The sequence below is a fragment of the Mirounga angustirostris genome, unplaced genomic scaffold (assembly GCF_029215605.1).
Source record: "Mirounga angustirostris isolate CCGP_5_RB_7025 unplaced genomic scaffold, mMirAng1.0.hap1 SCAF_11, whole genome shotgun sequence".
Lineage (NCBI taxonomy): Eukaryota > Metazoa > Chordata > Mammalia > Carnivora > Phocidae > Mirounga > Mirounga angustirostris.
This window is the reverse complement of record NW_026991719.1, coordinates 112,711,582-112,734,129: the sequence shown is the minus strand read 5'-3', so window position 1 is coordinate 112,734,129 and position 22,548 is coordinate 112,711,582. Positions and strand designations below refer to the sequence as shown.

Genomic DNA, 22,548 nt, shown 5'->3' with positions numbered 1-22,548 from the left:
CTATAGCTCCAGAAAAGCGCGTGGCTAGATGCTCCTCAGACAGCCGTGATCCTATGAGCCCAGATGACGAAGACCCACTGCAGTCTCATGATTTACACACCAAATGCCTTTCAATAGCTTCACATATTTGGGATTACTGATGCTCCAATAACGCATTAGGCACTTGCGGTGGTACTGAAGCCCCAAGAAAGGAATATTACTTTATTAATACATGGCTGAAGATGTGCTCTTTCATGGAGGGAAGGAAACATACACAGTAAAAAGCACATACGCTCTACTTGTCTGACATCAAAGAATCCAGAGTAAACCTCATCAGACAAAATGAGCACAGGACCGGGCACCACGGTGCGCGCGGTCTTTCTGGTTGCAGTAGGGGAATGGTTAGTCCCAAAAAGGGTTGCTCTAAATCGGGAAACTCTCCTACTTACTGCATTCTGAAAGCTTTGCTGTACCGTGCCTCTATTTAGTGTGCAGGGTATAATAAAATCCATGTGTGAATGTTTATATTTTAAAGATGTTGCGCTCCAATATGTTCTGAGTTAGGGCTTTTGAACATACTGTATGGATTCAACACAAAGCTAACTGAAGGACTAATCTTCCCATTGTTACACTTTAATTAGTGCGACCTGTCATTACAACTTTTTATGATGGAAAGTATCAGGCCTTTTATCTTACTTTTAAGCCCTATTCTGAAAACAGCAGAAAGGGAACTGAAAAGACAAAGGAAATTGCATTTTATGGAACAATAAGGCGAGTCTTTAAAAATCCAGGGAAGTTCACAAACTGCCCATGAAATCTAGTTGGAGGCACCAGCACTAGGAAGATGGCCTGTTACTGAGGACGCAATATTAGACGCCGGCTACCTCCTTAATCCTCTCCAGAATCCAAAGTCTAAGAAAGAATAAGAACATTTCGTTACAGCAGCCCATAAGGGTGGCCTCGCAATTGTATCACTTACTGTGTAGGAATTTAGAGACGAGGTCCAAAGCTCTTAGGTCCTCCTCTGTCACACCTGTGTCCTCTTTACCAGCAGATTCGAGTTCTACAACAAATGCTTATTACAAATTTATTACATTGATTTCGTTATTTGTTTCACTAAATATTGTCCCGGCCCTTTTAGTCGGAAGTTGGACACTGAAGAAACACAAAAATCAGTACTAAAAATAGCACCAGAAATTAGAAGATTTACAGAATTAGCCGGAAATTAAGACCCACGACAACTACAAATGTGACAGCTTGAGCTACTTTTATTAGATGAGCCAGATTTAGCAAACTTGACATCTAAGTAAATAATGCCCTCCAAACGTTCTCAGGAAATGGTGACTTAAGAGAAAGAAAGAAAAAGAGCTAAAAAAGCCAGAAGCCACAGACAAAAATAGGGCTTTCTGATTTTGTGTAATTCTCTTCTGCAAACACTATTTATGTAAACATTATTGTAGTTTGTCCTCAAGACAGAAGAGGCTTGATATGAATTAACGTGCTGTTTTGAGGAAATGTGCATGCTTTGAAAGCACATGGGACAAAAAAACAAACACAAAGTTGAGAATGCAGTTTTTCTCTTTTGGAGTGAAAAATAATTGGTTATTGCTAAAACAAAAATGCAAAAGTTAAGTCAAGGGTACACTCCACTTCTGTGGAGTGAAAAAAATAATTGGTTACTGCTAAAATACCTTTCCTTCACTCTTTCACTATTATCTAATTTGGGGCAGATTCAGTTGGTTCACTTTGTGTCTGACTTGGAAACCAAAGCTTTAAACGGAGATAAATTGAGAGCTTTTCAAAGCAGAATCGGAAAAGGAGTGGGGGGCGGCGGGGTGGGGGGGCTCTGAAAACAGGGAGGATGCCGCTGTACAAAATTCCGGCCTTACGAATTCCAACACACATGCCAATTTATTCCCTTTCTCCACTCTCTATCTGCAGTTTAAAGCTGGACAAAAAAAAGCACTACCACCAATACAAAAAGAAGCTGGCTCCTACATCAGAAACCCAATTCGAGGCCCACTCCAATTCTAGAGCTCTCTTCAGTCCCACCCAAACCCCAAGGGGATGAGAAAAGAGGATAACACAGAAGAAGAGGGGGTGGTCTTCTCTTTTCCTACCTCTCCCATGACCACCCCCGGTTTGTCTGGGTAACTGGGGAAGGAGAGCCGAGGTGTGCCTTTGGCATCCATAGTTGGGTCACCGCACCTTACTAGGGTTCCATCATCTGACTACACTGTGAATTAAAGTTGAAATAGAAGAACTGGCGAAAAGCTTTCTGTGAGGTAATCCAGAGACTCTAACTAGCACTGATTCTAGAGAGAAATAAATTGTGAGTTTAAAACAACCTAAAATCGGGGTGCCTGGGTAGCTCAGTCAGTTAAGCGTCTGCCTTCGGCTCAGGGGCTCAGGTCATAGTCTCAGGGTCCTGGGATCAAGTCTAGCTCCCTGCTCAGCAGGGCGTCTGCTTCTCCCTCTCCCTCTGCCCCTCCCCTGGCTCATGCTCTCTCTCAAATAAATAAAATCTTTAAAAAATAAAATAAAATAACCTAAAACCTCACGGCTGGCTCAGTCAGTAGGGCATGAGCCTCTTGATCTCGGAGTTGTGAGTTTGAGCCCCGTGTTGGGGGTAGAGTTTACTTTAAAAATAAATGAATGAATGAATTTTAAAAAATAATAACCTAAAACCTCAAAAGGAAACTTTGGAACATAACTCATTATTTGTTGGGAACTGCCAGTATTGAAAAGACTCAACTGAGACACTCAATGGCTCACAAAATGCAGATGAACTAAGTGTCTCTACTTGCCACATTCAAACAGGTATCATCTTTAATATAACGGAAAGGCAGTCCTTTGGCACCCGTAATGCTCAAAGTTAACTTTAGACTTGGCTTTTTGCTCCAAATAAAGCTGTTGGAATACCCATCTAAAAGAAATATGGGATAGGTAAAAGAATTATTGTTCTCATTGCAGAAAAAACAAGAGCATTATTTTCCGATTCAGGAAGTGCCAGAATTCTTAAGACAGCACAGTATTTATAATGTTACCATTTTTAATATGTCATGATCATTGACACAGAAAGCTGCAGAAACCCGGAGGAGGACTTTTGGCATAATGAATGGGAAATGATCAGAAATACAAAAAGACTTGGGTTGTGCATTTAAGTTAAATGTTAAATCAAACAATCACATGCTGAGGAATCTACCCCCTGCTTGTAGACACCAATTTGTCCTCAGATCCACATCTATGTGTCTCTGGATGGTTGGCAGTTCTCCGTTGGCAAAATGAAGTAGAGAAAATTGAGACAATTGTCCACACTGGAAAAAAAAAAAAAAAGTCTGCCTCGGACAAAAGTCATTTCGGAGTTTATTAATTGAGCAGGCCATAGTGATATCCTGAATCTTAAAAGACCACAAGTAGATAAATTGATAGTAAGGAGTTTCAAGAGTTTTGGTTTTTGCCATTCTCTATGAAATAGTTCTAAAACTTTCATACAGATCAGATTCATCTGGAACACTTGTTTGAAAGGCATATCCAAGCCCAGGCTCTGACACTGAGAAGCTGGACTCCATTTATCTAACCTGGGTCCAAGAAATGTTGTTCTTGTTTAGGTAGGCTCTACACCCAACGTGGGGCTTGAACTCACGAGCCTGAGATCAAGAATCGCACGCTGAGCCACAGGCTGAGCCAGCCAGCTGCCCCCCAAGAAATTTTCATACAGGTGATCCACAAACCACACCCATCAGGCGGCCCCATGGGCCTCACAGTTCTGTGAAAATATCTAAATAAGCAAAGATAAAATGTATCTGTACCATCTCCTGAGTCCCCACTTCATTTTGTCCCTACACAACATCAGCACATCCAGTTAATTTAATGAATCAACTAATTTAAATATATATAATAACTTCGCGATTCGTATTGAATGTTTTCTGAAATGACTGAAGTTTTGGCCTGAGTTCCATATAGCTGGTCCTCTGACTTTCAGAATGCCTAACGAAATCAAGGAGGAATGCAGTGAAAAGTCTTGCCTGAGAACGTAAGTAGAGAAGTTCCTGGAATGGTGGAATGGTGGTCAGGTTGTGCCCTGAATGAAACCGTTTAAGAGGGGGGAAGCCTGGGACACACGACCTGTGCTTGAGGCTAATGCTCAACCTGAGGATCAGTGTGGTCCTCCGCTTCTTTCATTCTAGACAATACATGTAAAACTCAAACATAAACACTCGAGCCACTCACAGCAGTTGCACCATTTTTCTCACACGGAAGAAATGGGTTTTAACCATCTATTTTAGCTAAAGAAGGCTCTCTCCCGATTCTACCAGGAACTTCAGTTTTGAACACCAGACTACTGTGAACACGTACTTTTCATCTAATTTAACGTATATGCGTGAACACACAAGCCACGACTCCTTTACTGAACACCGTACATGCACAAGATAAGTTTCAATTAGTGCAGGCTAGGAATCAATCCTCCCCCACCCCAACAAAAACTGCCCGAGGCCACACATTTAAAGAAATGAATGCAAATTGAAAACAATTGCACAATTACCTTTTCAAAATGATTTAATTTTAATTAACATATTTATATTATATGTGGATGCTCAATTTAAAACACTTAAAAGGAGCAAGTGTAGAAGATGTGATAAAATATTTATTGTGTCTCAGGATTTTGCGTTTAGCAATTACCAATTCATTTTCTGATTCAATATTTGCCCAATAGAAAACTGGATGGTTAATTTATAAATTCAAAGTTGTTTCTAGATTTTTCTTTTTTCTTTTTTTTTTTTTCTTTTTTGAAAATAGGGAAGGGGTTCTTGTCCTGAGTCCTGATTTTCAAGGAGTTTATTCCAACTACTCACTTAACCAAAGTGATTACAGTTTAAGCCCACACAGAAGCATTTGGGTTTAAATTCAGTGTTCAAATAGTTGTGTTATACAATTAGTCAATATGCAATTACAGGGAATCTAATGGAGCCAGATGCATGCGGTCCGGACACAAGCAAACTACAGATTAAGACTTTCTCAGTTTTAAACATACAAAAGCAAATTATGCGGTTAGACAGGGCTCACTAAAGAACCGCATCCATTTTTAACCAGTCGGACCATGTGAATTTTCATTTCACCAGTTCAGAGAGATGCCTTAAGGCACTGAAACTTTCAACACTTATAAAAGTAGTATGAAGTTTCAAGTACCCAGAGCACAGACAACCCCAAAAAGTTATCCTTAATGTTTTTCCTAAATAAGGGTTTCTCTCCCCTCCCCCACTCAATTGCTTTCACAACAATGTCTTATCAGAAAGTCTTGTGAGAAAGCTTCCCTGCCGGCTCATTCACAAGATTAAATCTAGTGCCTGGGACAGAAACATGGTGTTTCAGTGTTCAACGACATAACATCCAATGGAAGAAGCTTCATTTCACATCCTTGATATACCCGCACATCAGGCTCAAAAACCACGGAAGGCTCAGAAATGATCAAGGAATAGACGCCTGATGGAACAGATGCACAGATGCTGTGCTGGAAGAAAAGACAAATGCTGAAGTGCATAATGATTTTGAAAAGATTTCTTTATCAAACATGTCATTTGTTTGAAAGACCAGGGTTGTTGGCATCAGATGTGGGGTACCAGCTTGTTAGCAAAGTGAAACATGATGGCTGCGAGATACTGGCGATTGATGAATCAATTGAAATCACTGATGTTGCTCAACTGAACGTCTTCATTTACTACCTCAATGGTCAGGAGTTAAGGAAACACCTTTTGTTTGGGGTTATCACCACCACCAAGATGTCACATCTCAGTGAATACCCTGGCTAAATATTTTTTATAAAGACTAGAGAAGTCCCCAAAGGAATGTCATCAGCTGGACAACCAATTACATACTCTGTTGGTGATCAGATGCAAAACTATGACACGAGCATCTTTTCCATGTAAGTTCTGGCTGGGTAACATTAGTGAATCATGGGTAAACAAGTCCTATGCACTGGATTCCTATCGAAATGTTACAATGCATTTACTCATCTTGTATCACAAATCGCCTATTATTGACTCTGGGACATTTACAGAGGGAATTGTTGGCAACAACATTTTTCTCATTGCACCAACGAAGTTTCTGATGATCTGATTAAAAACAAAGAGGACTTTTTTTTTTCCCCCTAAGGAAAGGCAACAGGAGCAGGAACACTTCTTTAAGAATCAAAGAGGGTGTTCTCCTGCCTGCCCCTGCACCCAGCCCCCTTCCTATTTTACCGGAAGACCTGGAAGGCCGAGCTGACTGATTTGATCCCTGCGACTCTAGACTAATGTCACCTATACGAGGATCCGCCACGGAAGGCACTACAGCGCTGTCAGGTTTGAAACTGGTCATTTAATATAACCTCGCTCTTACTAAGTAACCGACAACAAATACTCAGAACAAATTGAACACAGCCGACCCCCGCATCTAATAGGGCAAAGTCCAAAAGAAATAGACAAAAGTGATAAACCAGTTTAGGAAGGAATAATGAAAAGTCCTCCAGACTCCATACAAAAGCCATTATCATTCAGCAGTACAACCTCTCTGGGAAGCTCCAAGGCCCCAAAATGAGTGGGAAGGAAACACACACTTCCCACTCAGTTCATCCGGGAAGAGCTTAGTGTGTTTGGTGTTTCTGTTTGGTTTTACTGCATGAATAGACCCATCACTGAGAAAAAAATAACGCATTTCATAATGCTGTAATAGAGCATTTCTTCACCTTCAGTCAGGCCTCAGTTTTAACATAAAATAATCAGGTTATCCTTTCAAAACATAAGAAAACCATAAGGAGGGGCACCTGGGTGGCTCAGTCGTTAAGCGTCTGCCTTCGGCTCAGGTCATAATCCCAGGGTCCTGGGATCGAGTCCCACATCGGGCTCCCTGCTCAGCGGGAAGCCTGCTTCTCTCTCTCCTGCTTCTCCCTCTCCCACTCCCCCTGCTTGTGTTCCCTCTCTCGCTGGGTCTCTCTCTGTCAAATAAATAAATAAAATCTTTAAAAAACAAAAACAAAAACCAAAAGTATGGCGGTAAAGTATTAAGACTGGTGGCTGTTGTTTGTGTTTTTATCTTAGGTGAGGCCATAACCTAGGGAGTCCCTAAACTTATTCTAAGGATGCTGACATCGCTCAAAACGTTTTGGGGACCCTTCTTTGAGAACTGCTTCCAAAGCTAGCTTCTAAGCCCCATAGGGAAATCGGTCTCATTATTCTACAGTCACATCCGCATAATACTAACATAAATTTAGTAGGGGGAAACTGAATAATTTAAGACATCATACGATTTAATCTTTTTGTTAAACGTGAATGCCAATTTTCACATTGTAAAATTGTCATTTGCTCTAAATACAGTAAGAATCAAGCTGTTGACTAAAGTAAAATTTTATCAAATTAAAAGTAAACCACTAAATTACTATGTTTACAGACTCTAAGTACACAACTTATTTTTATCTAAGAATAAGTGTATTCATTGGAAGATAACTTACAACAGGCATCTAATAACACTTCACTTTTACGTGTTTAAATATTCATAGCTATGTTCATAAACCCACATGCCCGATCTAGCAATTATGCTTATGAAATGCAGTATTTCTTATATACCCTAAGTCTCCATCTATTTTCTGAAAACGGCATTCATTTGCACCCCAGTACAAATCACTGCGTGTTTTTAACAAAATAATCCATAATAGTAAAACTAGGAAACTACCCCAAAGCAAGAGGAAAAGAAGGGAATTCTCATTTGTTCAGGGATGACTGTGTGCCAGGTTCTTTATGGACTTTTTGTGTTAATCCTTAGAATAACCCTAGGAGGTATTATTATCCCAGGGCAGCTGGCTCATGCACAACTTTGTAGTCTACCTTTCCAAGGGCTTTTTAAGTAATCCCATTATAATACTCCACTGCCTGTCTGAAAGAACACAGTTCTTGTTCTTAAAAACAAAAACAAAACAAAAAATTCTACCGGCGTTGGTATAGTGGGATATAAAAATGTCCAATTTTCGGGAGCTGAGAATCAAAGAACGATAGTCTTTCTTGACTGGCCTATACTCCTGCTCTTAATGTAAATGAACAACCAAAATCAGAGGGAGATGAGCCGTTTTCCCACTACTTAAAAATTACAGTATCATCAGTCTACTTAGAAATTTTAATAAAACTGGATCTAAAGAACCAATAGCGATATACTCTATCAGGCTGCAATTTACAGTACCTCTCACGGCGTAATCACGTCAAATAAATAGAATGATGGCCACTCGCAGATTACATTAGATTACAGAGGTTCAATTTAAAATGAGAAATCAAGTATCTGGAGTTCGAAGAATTTCTCTTAAGTGTCTTCATCTTCTCTAACACTACAGTTAATTAACGACAACTTGTGTTTTAATAACACCTATATTCCATGATTCGGTAAGTGTCCTAATCAATGGTTGCCAAGTTGTCTACCCCAAGAACCACTTTGGGGCTCCTGAATAAAAGACATGTCATGTGCCGTGCTATAATATCTGCTCTCCAGAGGCCCTCCTTTCTTCTTCGAGGCCATCTTTAGCTTTGTCTTTCTCTCTCTTTCTCACCCAAAGAGTGGTATGCACAAGCTCTTGGTCCTCCAAACTCCTGCCTCCCGTCCTTCCTTCTATTCACCCCTATCAATCCTCGACTCTGAATTTTTCCCCTGACTTCCCCAGCACCTGGCCCCGAGTCCCTCTGGGAAAACACTGTGAGCTCAAAACAGTTGGCTGAGTTTTGTTCAGTGGGTTTGTTTGGTCGGCTTTTTTTTTTTTTTTTTGCAGGTTTTTTGCTCAGTGAAAGCCCCAGCTATATCATGAAAAATGTGATGAGAATATAAAATTGTCCCAATTCAACAGGTTAATCAACATTATTTAGGAGTTCTGGTTGTCACCGTAATAAAACAATGATCACAAAAAATTTTAATGGTTTTATTTAAGTCAAACAACAATTGTAGGGATCCTGGGTACTGCTTTTTGAACACAAACATACAAAATTAACAAAACAAGCATTCATGTTTCTAATTTTAAACACTTGAGCTCTACATGTGGAATGCAGATATTTGAAAGAGATTTTCAACAAGGTCAACACAATGCATGAGATAATACACACTGGATTATGAATTAGGCCAGTCTTCACCTCCATCTTCCCACTTACAATCCTAAAGTGGCAGGGCGCCCGGGGAAGGGGGGGGGAGAGGGGGTGGGGGGAGCATTTTTGCTTTTTCATTTCACAAATGATTGCTCAACACAGACTGAAATACACCAAAAGAAGAAAAGAGTCTTTTTATACGTCGGGAAGAAGCTACTACTCTTAAAATGATCACTTCAGGGTAACAGACATCCAAATTGATGTGGTTTTCTTTGAAACCTCATCAGTAAATCATTTCTTGCACAGTAGGCTCGGCATTAACCCTGCATTTAGGATAGGTAGTGTTATGGAGGGCTGGCTGCTGCATACCAACATCAGTATCAAGTTCTTCGTCAGGAATTAGAGACTGTCCCGGATACCAAGCAGGACAACACTGGCAAAAAAACAAAAAGTGAACTGCAGATAGGTCAAAACAAGCTATATTTACTCTTAGAAAAATGTCTTAAATTGTTACTGGCTATGTTGTTTTAAGTGCTAGTTTATAATAGAACACAATGGAATCTTTTCTTTTTAACACCATACATTCAAATGGTCTTTACCTACGTTGTGTTACAATGCAACACATTAGACAGCATACACATCCTATTAGGGATCGAACATAATAAACTTGCCATCTGGTGCTGGCTATTTCTACAGTTACCGTAAGGTCACATTTCTCTCTATTCATCAGATTAGTCAACAGGTTGAACTGTCATCACATTAAAAATATGCAAAAGTGTTTGCTTTGTTGTATGATTTTTAAAGAAAGATATTTTCTTTCGTTTTAAGAGATTTTGTTGAAACCAGAGTTTCTTGAATCCTGTTCAAAGCTGTTTTGCTCCTGTGTTATTAGGAGTCCAAGTACTCTGAACCACTCCCCCCTTTTAATGCTTCCTGCATACTTAGTGTTTTTCAAGCTGTAAATTTCAATGGTTATGATAGAAACCAAGCCTCAGTGGGAAAAGCAGTGCCCTTCAGAGTCCTCAAACAAATATACGAGTTCTACCAACTTATCACTCATCCAGTTTTGCAGAAATTCCATTCACATAATTCCTATGCAAATCCGCCAGTTTTACCATATCAAATGACCCAAAGAACACCGCAGGTATCCGGGGGAGACAGTTCACCAGCGCATCTTTAGCTTGATTTTAATGCCAATTTAAGAGACAATCCAGGCTCTGTAGTTCTTAGAGAGACAAACTGCCTAACCATTAGCTAAAGCTTTTTCAAGTTGACGAACTTTTCATTTTTCACACTTTCGGTACCAAGAGATTTAACCAGGGAAAAGCTCAAAGCTCAGGGTTCAAACTACAGCATGGAAAAATAAAGTATAGACCAAGCACCATCTACTTCCTTTGATCTCTCAAAGATGTCAATACTCCATTCCAGTGAGGGGGTGGGGGGAGTGGCTGAGCCCGGGAAGGAAACTTCAACCAAAGGGGGGAAAAAAAGATCTGTTTGGTGGCAATTTCAAAACAAGTTTCCAAACTGCAGAAGAGGCTGCAGCCCCTTTGACTTGCAGGAATTACACATAAGAAAAGGACAGAAAATACTACAAGGCATGCTTATTATTTTAATTGCCCAGGGGTTTCCAATGCAAAGCACGACAACTTAAATGCATATTCCAAATTCTTGCTCCAAAGCCGTCTTCTTTGTGCACTGAAAAGGAGGAAAGACAACCCCATCAATTGTTCTCTGCTGATAAAGGCACTGTTTTGCAGATTTCCCCCCAGATCTGGGCCAGCTTTGCTAATGACCTGCCCACCCACCTGGGACCCTTCCCAAGGTGGCCCCCCGGGAACTGCCCCACACTTTCAGGTGCCCAAATGCTCGACGGTGGGCAGCCCCGAGAAGGCTGCCTTTTAGTTCAGCTGTTGGCCTCCACGAAGACGCAACCTGAAAGAATTCGTGCCGCTCATTTTCCTAGAGGAGGCGGGGGGTCAACAGCTACACCTTTTTATCCCACTTTTTTTTTTTTTGTCCTCCCGAAACACACATCTGAAGGTGAATCTGCAAACTTTTTCTGCAGGAAAAAAAAAAAACAAAACAAAAAAACCACGAGCTCGAGATCCCAGACCTACCAGGGGTTCTTTCACCCGCCAGGATTTAGGCAGTTAAGCAAAAGCTGAATGAAAGTTTTCGGGACTGTGGCCTTTCCGCCCCCCCCCCCCCCCGTTCGCGTAGGATCACCAGCTGTTAACAGCACACACAAAAGCTGCGACAGTGCCATTTCTCAAAGGTCCACGTTTAAACGAGATATGCAGAAAACGGGGCCCGAGCAACGCTTAGGGTTCGAACTCGCAATGGCACGTTTTATATGGAAATGGTACCTGCGTGTCCCCTCCCGGGCCCCGCCATTGTCCTGGAGGAGAAAGCGGCCGCTCATTGGCATTTTTAGGGGGATCGGACTCGCTGCGGCTTCCCGAGCCGGCCCAAGAACTCAAAATGGCACCCCCACCCCCACCCCGGAGGGCCCGGAGGAGAGGTTTTCAGTCGGGACGGGAGGGTGGGGCGGCCTCCAGCGGGCTTCAAGTCCAAGTCCCCTGGGAGCCCCAACACCCAGAAGGCTCGCCAACTTCCCACGCCCAGAATGCCCTGGAAGAACTTCTTCGCTTCCGTTTTTTCACAATTTTGCGACCGGCCGCCACAACCTACATTCGCCCGCGAGGCGCTCGGAGCCGAGGAATAACGAGGGAGTTTAAAGCACACAACAGTTCGGCGGCCCGCAGTCGGCGCTTTGCTGCGCTCCGCGGGGGTTCGCATCCGGCCGCCATGTTCATCGCTCGAGAGCCGCCCCCAAACCACCCCCCTTCCCCACACCCCTCTCCTCCCCTCCCTCCCCGCTCCGCCGAGGCCGCGGCGCAGCAAAGCCGCTTTCAACTCTCCCCCCACCCCCTGGCAGTCGGAGCGGCTCGACGGCTGTGGGGTGTGCGCCTGCGCGGGAGTGCGGGCCGGGGGGGGGGGCGGCGGGCTTGAAAAGGCCGGAGCGGCGGGGAGCGGGGGAGGGGCTGGGGCCCGGGCCGAGCCTACTCTTCCCTCGCAGCGGGTCCCCGCTCCGGCCCCGGCCCGGCTCTCGCACGTGCGCGCTAAAAACCCACTTCAAAGTCTGCTCCCGGCGCGGGGGCGGCCCCCTCCGGGCCGGCCCTAGAACCCTCGCACCCCCGCACCGCCACGCGGGCCGCCACCCAAGCCCCGGGCCTCGCTCCCCTCCGGCCCCAGGCCCCGCGAAGAGACCGGGAGGGCCGAGCCAGAGGACGCCCGCCTCGGAGCCCCGGCAGCCGGGAGCGGCCTCCGGGCGTCCGAGTGCCTCCCTCCTTCCTCCCACCCCCGCCGCCTGGAGAAAATGAATGGAACACAAAGTTTGCGGCCAGCGCTACGCTGTGGCCTTCGGAGCTCACCATTGTTTGGGCTCGTATTGACCCCAGGTCCGGATTAGGCAGCGGCTGAGTCCTGCTTTACAGCCCCGCCGGCCTAATGAGGCCGGGAGGCGATGGGGCGCGAAGCGTCCGCGGAACCCGGGCGACCGCCGGCTTACGGCCGCCGAGGGCCCTGTAGGTGGAGGTCAAAGGGTCAGCGGGCCGAGACCGCGAGAGAATTGACCCTAGGAAACGAGGTCCCTTCCCCGCCCGCCCCCCACCCCCCGCCCCGAGCTTCGACCGGGACTTGCAAGAGGTTGGTGTGTGCACAGGGACCCTGGGCGCCCCGACGAGGGGCCCGAGGAGCGCGGAGCGGGAGCCCTGACTTCCGAAACGCCTGGCCTCGTCCCCGGGGCAAAGCCTCGAGGGTCAGACATTGAGAGAGGCAGCCTAGCTGCCAGGCGGGGAACCCGCCCTTCGGGGCATGGGCACGCCGGTGGCTATTCTTACAGAAACTTGAGTGGCAAGAGGCCCTCCGACTTTTCTCCTCTGTTTGGGGGGAGGGGGAGCTTATAGGGGGAGGAGAAGGTGCCAGGGGCGCAGCGGCAGGGGGACAGCAGGCGGCAAGAAGGGGGGAGGGGCGAGGAGGTCCTGAGCACAACTTTCCAGGGAGGCTTTGTGAGCGGAGGCGGTCCCTGCTCGCTCTCCAACCTTCGCAGTAGCTGAGACGGACTGCCCCGCTTAGCCTGGACTCTGATCTTTAACCTTCCAAACTGGATGAAGGCCAGACTTCGGTCGGCTGGGAAATAGACACCTCCCCTTTCCCCACCCAACAGTGGAAATCTTAAGCTAAACCACCCAGTTTGGGAAAGATAATGGACTTTTAACAAAGGTCTTACCAGGTGCAAGAAGGAAAATAACAGGTAGATCACTAAGAGCCCAGTTGACATTCATGGTTTCCAGCTGATCCATCTTTAGGGTTGCAAGGTTTTTTGTTGGGGGGGGGGTGCTTATTCTTTAAGGTATTTACTGAAAATTCAAGAATATAAATGTGCACTCCCAGAGTCAGATTATAGGAGGAAAATCTGTGAAAAGTTTTCTACTGAAATAAACTTATTTTTTTGCCAACAAGTGACAGGGCAGAGACTATTTGAGAAACATGATGCTACACCAGAATTAGAGGAAATCACGTAGAGGGGCAAAGCTTTTACTTTATCTTAATATTGCTTATCATCATTGTTAACTGGTATCTTCCCCTCTTAGGACACAATGCTTTACTGTAAAAATTTTATGGTAGAATAATACCAAGCTTGCTAAGGAAAAATCAAACTCTTCTTTATGTCTCCTAAAGAGATATTTAATATTTTTACTGGCAGGGAGGAGAAGCAAGTTTCTGAGAGAATCCTTCAACCAACCCACCAGTCAACCCCCATGTGAGATTAGGTTAAGTTGGGGGTGGAGAGGAAATTCATGGAGAAAACAGTAAATTGTGGAAGTTCAATGCATATTTCAGACAAAAAAACACTATTTAGACTTAAGTTGGAAGACATTTAGCGCCAGTATTATGAACATACACTTTCTGCAAACCTGCTGAGCATTTAAAACGGCCTCTGGTTTGAAGTGAAGGAAAAATCCTGAAACAGGAATTTGGTCCAGCACCCTCAGTGTCAAGGTCAAGATTGGAATGTCTGGGGTAGGAGTGGTGGACTGACCAGGTTACCTGCTCATCACTTGTGAAGTCATCCCAGTCTCTCTGTTCATGGCATTCAGGCCCTTGCCTTGTCTACTGGCGGAGGAGGAGGAAAGTGCAAAAAAAAAAAAAAAAAAAAACCCATTCTCCACAAACAAAAAATTGCATCCAAAGCAATTTGCAATTAGAAACTGTCAATAATTGTTGACAAAGATCAGTAGATAACTTAAAATAGACTGCTTCAACTGTATCCAGGAAATCAAAGTTTCTTTTTTAATCATCAGAAGTTCTCTGGGCATTTCAATTTAAGGTTGATTTATTTGAACATGAAAAAAAAATCAGGCACTAAATACAAAAATGTTATAACATAAATAAGATGTGCCAAGACTTTATTTCTTCAAAAAGAACAATAAACAAAATCCTATAATTCAAAATGATATTGTATAATACCAAATGGACTGCCACCAAAAAACCTAGAGCATTGCCCCTTCAAGAGAAGGAGGTACTTAAGCCTATTCATTACATTTCTAAATTCTTTACAATTCCTTATCTCCACCATTCTATTTGCTGATTTGCAAGCTGGTTATTCATGCAGAGACTGGGCTCTCAATATTAAACGGCACCCTAAATTAGTTAAAAAGTCTCTCGATACTCTACCCAGTCCAACCCACCAATATAGTAATCAGTTTTTTTCATACAACAACTGTAAAACAACTGTTTGTCCACATGAGTTGCTTCGCTGAAGATTAAATGGATTGTTAATATTTTGTCACAAAGCAAACAACCATTTTTCATTGTTATTGATTTTAATGGAAACAATGCTCTTAACATCTGTGCCTACAAACCATGAACTTTAAAAATACATATTTTGCAAATGTTTTTTTCTTTCCATAATATCATTTCAGAACCGCTGCAGTTATTACACCGCTATAAAAATGTTATGAATAACTGATAATTATGAATTGAACTATATACAGCAAAACAAATCAGCCTTTGCCTTCCAAAACTGTAAATGGACTATGGTTCTTTTAAGAAGCACTTTAACCATAAGTAAGCACGGCTCAACTGGCCTTACTCATCACCACTGTTTCAGACATACGCTTACTTTTGAAAATATATAGATAGCTAGATAGATTTGATAGGCAGATTAGATAAGTCATAGATACAAACATATATATGTATATGGGTGATCCCTCGATAGCATACACAGACATGCATCCTGCCACAATGTTCATTTTTATGTAAGGTAATAAAAAACTAAGGGACATAAAACTCATTAGGTTACCTTATGTTTATATATGTAGGGCAGGGATGATTAAATCCAGCTTCTCAGTCTTTGAAATACAAGATTGAGATGTCATGGCCACTAACTGAACTGATCAGTAATATTTGATTTGCATGCTGAAAATCCAGGACAAACACATTTAAACTCGCAGTTAAACAACCATCTGAGCTACAGATAAGGAAAGGAGGGTCTCCCCAGATGGAAACTGACACTGTAAGGAATCTACACTGCAATAGAAAAATAATTTAACAATTAAAAAAGGGATCTGAGTGAGTTATAAATACCAACAAACAAGATTTCATTTGCTTACGTCTCCTCTTTGTAGAGGGAGGCTGTTACAAAACAAGAGAAAGGAGTCAGTGGTTCAAAAACTGTAAATTGTGTTCTTCTTTCAAAACAATAAAATTTAATGCTAAAGCAGTTATAATCAAAAGCTGTACAGCATTTGTTAGAAAACATTTTTTTCCATAAATATTGTTCAGTTCCCGGCACTTGTAGCAATAATTAAATTACAAACGATAAATATGGCATCAATGGATATGTATTTACAAAAAAAAAAAGTTATTACAAAAGGCAACTGTATACTAAACGTCACAATCTGTGTAGAGTAACATCACATCCTCAGCCTGAAAAAATACTGAACAACAGTTTCGACCCCATTAGACAAAAATACATTCACAAGTGTAATGCTTTGAGGAAAAGTTCAAGACATAACAGGACTTTGGCACGGTTTAAGACTGTGAGAGTTTAAACAATCACCACTAAGGCGAAGAATTTCCATCAGTTTAACATCACCACCACCACCAAGCCTTCTATAACTTCCTCTCAAGAAACAGGACAAGTGTTAAAATGAGCTGAAGGAGTTTAGGAATGGGGTGTGCAGAGAGCAAGAGAAAAGGGAGGAAAAAGCAGTGAAAAAGATTTTTTTTGAAAATCTTTCAAATGCCAAAACATATTTTCTAATCCTGAGAAAAGGGCAGGCTACTTTTGGATCTTGCCCAAAAACCTTCCTGGACAATTGCAATTAACAAGATGTAACCCTATATATGGCCTCTTGCCTTAAAGAACTCCATTTCCATCTGATTGGTCTCGGTTTCCTTTTTAAAATGCATTTGGTCCATTCTATGATTAACAGGGTTTGTGTTTGTGTTTGTCCTCAGACGTACCATTCGTTAAAATTGGGAGGAAGTCCAGGGTTGTGGCTGGTGCTAGTTTGAACTGCAGAAGGGGTTTTAGTGGTATCTTTACTGTTTGCAGAAGCTATAGCGGGTGGAGTGGAAGATTCATAGCCTGAACTGGCAGCAGGGGAGGAATCTGACCCTTGAGATTCATGAACCTAAAATTAACATGTATATATTATAATGAATATAATTCCAACTGGCATTGTGCAAGCAAAAACAAGAGCAGAATTCGAGCACTGTAAGAGCAAGACCGCCCAGTGACCCACTTAAACGAGAAATGCTGCTGATTTGGGTTTTGTTGTTGTTTTTTTTTTAATTTCCATATTACCGATGTCTAGAAAACCCGGAGATGGTCGCCAACACAACAGTTTCAGCCCTAAGACCGGCATTACGGCAAAGGAGTACAACACCTTGTCTTATCCATGCCCTTTCTCCGCGGATGGAGTGGGATAAGCACTTGGTCTTTGGGGCCTCTAAAATACGCCCTCCCGGCCCAGGTTTCACCAAGCCCGCTTCGGCTTGGGAAAGCAGGTACGGAGAAAGGTGGCACAAGCAGCCTGGGCGCTGCGAGGTCTCAGACAAATGCGTGGGAATCCGACCACGCTCCTCGGCCCTATTGTTTGATCGGCAGCCGAAGAGCGAATGAACCACCCACCCCCGGGTTCGGCGCGGGTACTCCGGGTTCCCACCGCGGGCTGTGCCGGGAAGAGGCGGCCACTACAACCTCCAGCCCCGGCGAGCTCGGTTAGAGCTTCCCAGTAAACAACCAATTGTTCCTCTGCTCCCTCCTCCTCCTCCCCACCGTGCCCTCCCCACTGTGCTCTCCCCCGCCGCCGCCCCCCCCCCCCCCCGGTGCCCAAAATGGGTTCAAGGTGTCACCGCTGGAGCAAATCGGATTTAACGTGGAGGATAGAGGGTTGGCAGCGCGGGCGCTTCCGTTCCGCGGCCCGCTGTCGGGCCGAGTGTTTATAAACCGCCGACCGCTAATAAAGAGGTAATTACCTTCATGTGCTTGCGCAGGGAGCTCGGGTGCGTGTAGGACTTGTCGCACACTTTGCAGATATAGGGCTTGTCCGAGGTGTGCACATGCATGTGCTTCTTGCGGTCGCTGCTGTTGGCAAAGCGTCTGTCGCAGCCTTCGAATTCACATTTGAACGGTTTCTCACCTGCAAAAGGCAAAAACGCAAAGGGGCAAAAACGTGATCAGGGCCCGGAGCTTCCTAGGGCCCAGCAGCGGGAGACGCAGCGCCCGGCGGTCTGGCCCGGAGAGGGAGCGCCGACTGGGGGCGGCTGTGGCGTCTCGGTTCCCTGGAGAAAAATGGAGAGCGCTGGTTGAGCCCGCTGGGCTGGGGAGTGGTGGTCGGGCGGGGGTGGGGCAGGGTCGGCCCCGAACCTGCGCGTCCCTTTGTTCTCGCGCAGGACGGGGAAGCTTCTGGCTCCTCCAAACTTTCCCCTAACTTGTGCTTGCATCCCACCCGGCCCAGGGCTCCCAACGCGTGGCCACGCTCCGCCGCTACCTCGGCGATGTAACCCAGCCCGGGCGGGACAATGGACCGGGGACGGGACAATCCCGTTCAGTTCCTTCTTTGTACCTTTTAATTCGCCTCTTTCAGATGCGGCGGTTTTGCTAAACCCAGTATTAAAAAAGCAGGGGTCGTTGTACTTAACGTTCGAAAAGAGAAACCTATATAAATCCAGGGGCTCCGGACAGTTTTACAAGATGTTCGGAACAAGCCACGAAACTGAGGTGTCTTTTCTACTTTAGCTTTCCTCCCGAAGGACTGAATTGAACCTGGAACTCCAAATAAAAATAGTTTGACAAAAGTATCAGTCATTTAATTAGGAGATGTGCCAATCAAGGGTAAATAAGAGCGGAAGTAACCGAAAGTTAGTTTTCATTAGCATTTCTATGGTTGCTTTCCCCGAATGTGTGCCGAGAGCTAAGTCGCTTGTAAGCAATCCGCTCTCATCACATTCGGAGTCCCTTCCTAGTAACCCAGAAAAGAGACAAAAAGAGGCGGCGCCAGTTGGTTCCTGGGCGCGAGAAGGTTCCAATTAGTTCCTGAGACCGCGGAGCCGTCTGCCCGGGAAGTTAGAACTGGGCAAAAGCGCCGCGGGGCGGGGAGGGCGAGAGGTGGAGGGACACTGACAGCAGCGCTTCTTTCCCGAACGGCCCCGGCGGGGCGCCGCCCCTCTCTTTGGTCGCCACCCCTCTCCCTCGCGCTGCAAGTCGGCTCCGTGGCGCGGTGCCGCTGTGAATCACGCGCCCGCCTGCCTTACCCCTTACCTGTGTGGGTCCTCTTGTGGATCTTGAGGTTCTCGGAGCGGGCAAAGATCTTCCCGCAGCCCGGGAAGGGGCAGGGGAAGGGTTTCTCGCCCGTGTGCACTCGAATGTGGTTGACCAGTTTGTACTTCGCCTTGAAGGACTTGCCCTCGCGAGGGCACTCCTCCCAGTAGCAGACGTGGTTGTTCTGCTCCGGGCCCCCCACATGCTCCATGGTGACATGTGTCACCAGCTCGTGCATGGTGCTGAAGGTCCGGTCGCAGCTCTTCTTGGGCCGGCTCAGCTGAGCCTCGTCGATCCACTTGCACGACAGCTCCTGTTTGATGGGCTGCCGCATATAACGGAAGAAGGCGCCGGGCCCGTGGTGGGCCGCCACGTTCACGCCCATGTTCATGTTCATGGGGCTGTAGTTAGGGAACTGCGCGCCGGCCGTGTAAGGGTCCGTGCGCGGGCTGGCCACCGGGCGGTACGGGTCGGCGCGGCCGAACAGCTCCCCGCGCAGCCCCAGGTGGACCTGGTTGTTGTCCACGTGCCCTGTGGGCGACGGGTGCCCGGCGCCCTGCTCATGCAGCCCGGGGAAGAGCAGGTAGCCAGGGGGCTCGGGAATGCCAGCTGGAGCGTGCAGGCTGCTCGCCGAGCCGGCGAAGAGCCCGTGCTGCCCGCCACCCGAGGCCGCCTCACCGAGCCCGGAGCCGCGCTGGCGGAACAGAAAGTCGCGCGTGGAGTTGAAGGCGGCGGAGGCGGCACCGCCGTAGCTGGGCACCTGGCCGGCGTGGTGATGATGGTGATGGTGGTGGTGATGATGGCCCAGGGCGTTGGCGTAACCCGAGCCCTGCGGCGTGAACGCAGAGCTCTGGCCCGAAGACAGATCGTGAGCCGCCGCGGGGCTCAGCTTGAAGGCGGCGGCGGCGGCGGCGGCGGCGTGGGGCGAGTCCCCGAAGGGATTCAGCCCCATGCCCGCCGGCTCGCGGTTGGGCATCTCGTGGTGGCGCGGCGCGCCGAAGCTGCCCACTCCCAGCCCGGGGAACTGCGGGCCTCCGTCCAGGAGCATCGTCATGGGTGGGGCGTTCTGGGCACAGGCGATACCGCTGAACTGAGCGAGGGTGCGGGCGAAGGAGATCTCCGAAGTGCCGTAGTCGGCGAGGGGTGGCGGCGGTTGGACACTGCCGGGAGACCCCCAAGGCGGTGCCAGGGGCTGCAACTTTCCGTCGCTGTGAGAGTCTCCTGCAGAGGGATAGGAGGGAGGAGGGGAAGTAGAGGAGCAGGAGGGGGGGAGGAGGGGAGAAGAAGGAGCGGGGAGAAGAAGGAGCGGGGAGAAGGGAGGAGAAAAGACTCTGGGACTAGATCTGGTTTAACAAACTAACAGGCGCGCACAAAGAAAAATAAGCAAAATAATAAGTGGAGGGCGGAGTTGGCCAATCCGGTCCCGGGCACCCCTCCTCTCCCCGAGAGCGCAGCACCGCGGGGCCAGGAGGCTCCCTCGGCACGGGCCTCCCGGCTGGGCTGCGCTGAGTAGCAGAGCCGGCTCGTGGCCGGCGGGCAGGCAGCGGGCTGGAGGCAGGCTCGGTCCTCGCCGCTCGCCGCGCGAGTCGCAGCCTCTTCGCCTCCAGAGTAATGTCCTTGGACTGATAAAGTCAATCACTCACTCCTCTCACATAAACCGAGCGGGAGGCCGCGCGGCGCGCGCCAATGGGGAGCCAGCTGGCCCGCGGTCACCTGACCCCCGGCCCTGCAGCCCATTGGCCGCCGCCACACTGATTGGCAGCGCGGAGCGGGGAACATGGCAGCCGCAGCCGAGCGACCGCCGCTGATTGGGCCGCGGCCGGGCGCCTGGCAGGTGAGGCGGCGGCGGCGGCCGGGCGCCCGCGAGTGGGCTCCGCGGAGCTTGCGCTGCGGTGGGGAACTGGAGCCAGGCTCGAGTCAGCGGCCGGCGGGGCGGCGCCGGGCCTCTCCCTGGCTTCCCTCCGGCCCGAAGCGGGCAGGCAACCCCTCACGCGCTTTACCCGCTTTGGCCAAACGCACTCTTGGCCCCGCGAGGATCGTTCCCACCGTCGGCGCGGCGCTGGACGTCCAGGCCCGCTTGGGCCCCCGCCGCCTCACCACCCGGAGAAAGCGCCCTCTCGGCCGCCGCAGGGCGCCGATCCTGGGGCGAGCGTAGCAGTTCCAGGTTCACGGCCCATTAGCCGCGTCCCCCCCCCACGCCACCGTGGGCCCTGATGGCTCCGAGACCACGGACCCGGGCCGGCCAGCTCGCCGTGCGGGCCCCGAGCCGCTGCTGGCCGTCCGAGGCCCAAGCGAGGAGAAACGATTACCATTAGAGCCGATTTCCCTTACTTCCGTCTGAGCCAAGCGTTGACTCCTTAGTTTGTGAGTGGTGGCCCTACTCGCCGCTGCCCCTGCCCCCCCCCCCGCCATATATGACACACCAGCCACAGCTCAGCAAACATACAACATCGTAAACGCAAGCACGTCGCTGGGAACACTCACGCAGCACGGTTAACACTCACAGAGCTAAACAGAAGCGTAAGCACGCACAAACCAGTACCACAACAGACTACACACAAAACGGTAAAAACACAGGCACACGACAAACGGAACACACAACAGAGTAAATACACGCACACAACACAGCAAACACAGACACAAGTACAAATAACTAAACACGCACAGAATACACTTAGCCTGCGCACACAACACACTAAACACACTACATAGCAAACTCACTAGACACACACTAGATCAGCGTGGTTTCCAACCCAAAGGGTAATCGGCTTCGAATTCTCAACATTTTCAAATGCAGAAGTGGGGAGGGGGGGGCAGGAATGGAGACTGTGGGGTGGAATTTTCTTCTCTCTGAACAGCCAAGGCTTTGCTCTCTTCTACTCCTACCCAGACAAGCACATAGTGACCTCAGGGAATTCTTAGCCCTTGAGGATTTACCTTCCAGAGTTGTGTGTTGAAGCACCCCCCCCCCACACACCCCACCCCGCCCCACCCCCACCCCGCCTGGTGCTAGGTCTTTCTGGACTTAATGGCCAGGTTCAGACAGGGCTATAAATCCACTCATTTTTTGTCCGGCAGGGTATTTGCAAAGAATGCAGGAGAGTGGGAGTGGAAAGAAAAGGCCCACAGAAAGATGGCTGTGATTGTCACATCTCGAACAGGGCCGAGCCCCCAAGGTCTGCGCCTTGAGTCAGCCTCACAGCCTGGCCGCCATCTCTCTGTAGGACACAGAACATCTGATCAAGTTCAGAGGCGCTTGGAGAGACAGCCTCAAGCAGCGCTTTCTAACTGCGGCCTTTCACTTCCTGCCCCCCAATCCGCCGGGCCTGGCCAAGACTTCACCTTTTTTCTTTGCCATTTTGCTGGGGGGAAACCCTGCCGGTAGCACACTTACCGTAGTCACCCCCTCCCATCAAACTCGCCCCAATTCTCCCTCTCCATCCACAAAAGCTCTCTCCCCAGGTTGGAAGGTGAGTTCACTACTGACTTAAATGATTACATCTACTGAAAATAGGCTCTCCAAGAACGGTTTCAGTGTCGCTCAGCAGAAGGCTTCTTTGCAGGGGGGGGGAGGGGACTCAGAGAAGAACAAATATGCCTAAATCATGCAAATGAATTCCCTGGAGTCAGGTTTAC

General features: G+C 47.4%; 1 protein-coding gene across 2 annotated transcripts; it reads right to left on the bottom strand.

Moving 5' to 3' along the window:
- Nucleotides 1-9,179: 9,179 nt before the first annotated feature.
- ZIC3 (Zic family member 3) lies at nt 9,180-20,515 on the bottom strand. Of its 2 annotated transcripts, none has more exons than XM_045869788.2 (3): nt 18,913-20,515; nt 17,628-17,791; nt 9,180-9,507 (listed from the first exon to the last, which is right to left on the bottom strand). In XM_045869788.2, the coding sequence occupies exons 1-3, from the start codon at nt 19,964-19,966 to the stop codon at nt 9,358-9,360; spliced, it is 1,368 nt and encodes a 455-aa protein (XP_045725744.1). In that variant the 5' UTR covers nt 19,967-20,515; the 3' UTR covers nt 9,180-9,357. The 2 variants fall into 2 exon arrangements, with proteins under 2 accessions (XP_045725744.1, XP_045725728.1); XM_045869772.3 differs by lacking the exon at nt 9,180-9,507 and adding an exon at nt 14,587-16,780.
- Nucleotides 20,516-22,548: the final 2,033 nt, after the last annotated feature.

Bases quoted from the DNA above. Each gene is read 5' to 3' on its own strand.
- ZIC3 (XM_045869772.3), bottom strand. From the start codon at position 19,966: ATGACGATGCTCCTGGACGGAGGCCCGCAGTTCCCCGGGCTGGGAGTG. The intron at 17,792-18,912 runs GTAAGGGGTAAG...TGCCTTTTGCAG, and splicing joins CCACAAGAGGACCCACACAG to GTGAGAAACCGTTCAAATGT. The intron at 16,781-17,627 runs GTAATTACCTCT...TGTTAATTTTAG, and splicing joins CCCTGCGCAAGCACATGAAG to GTTCATGAATCTCAAGGGTC.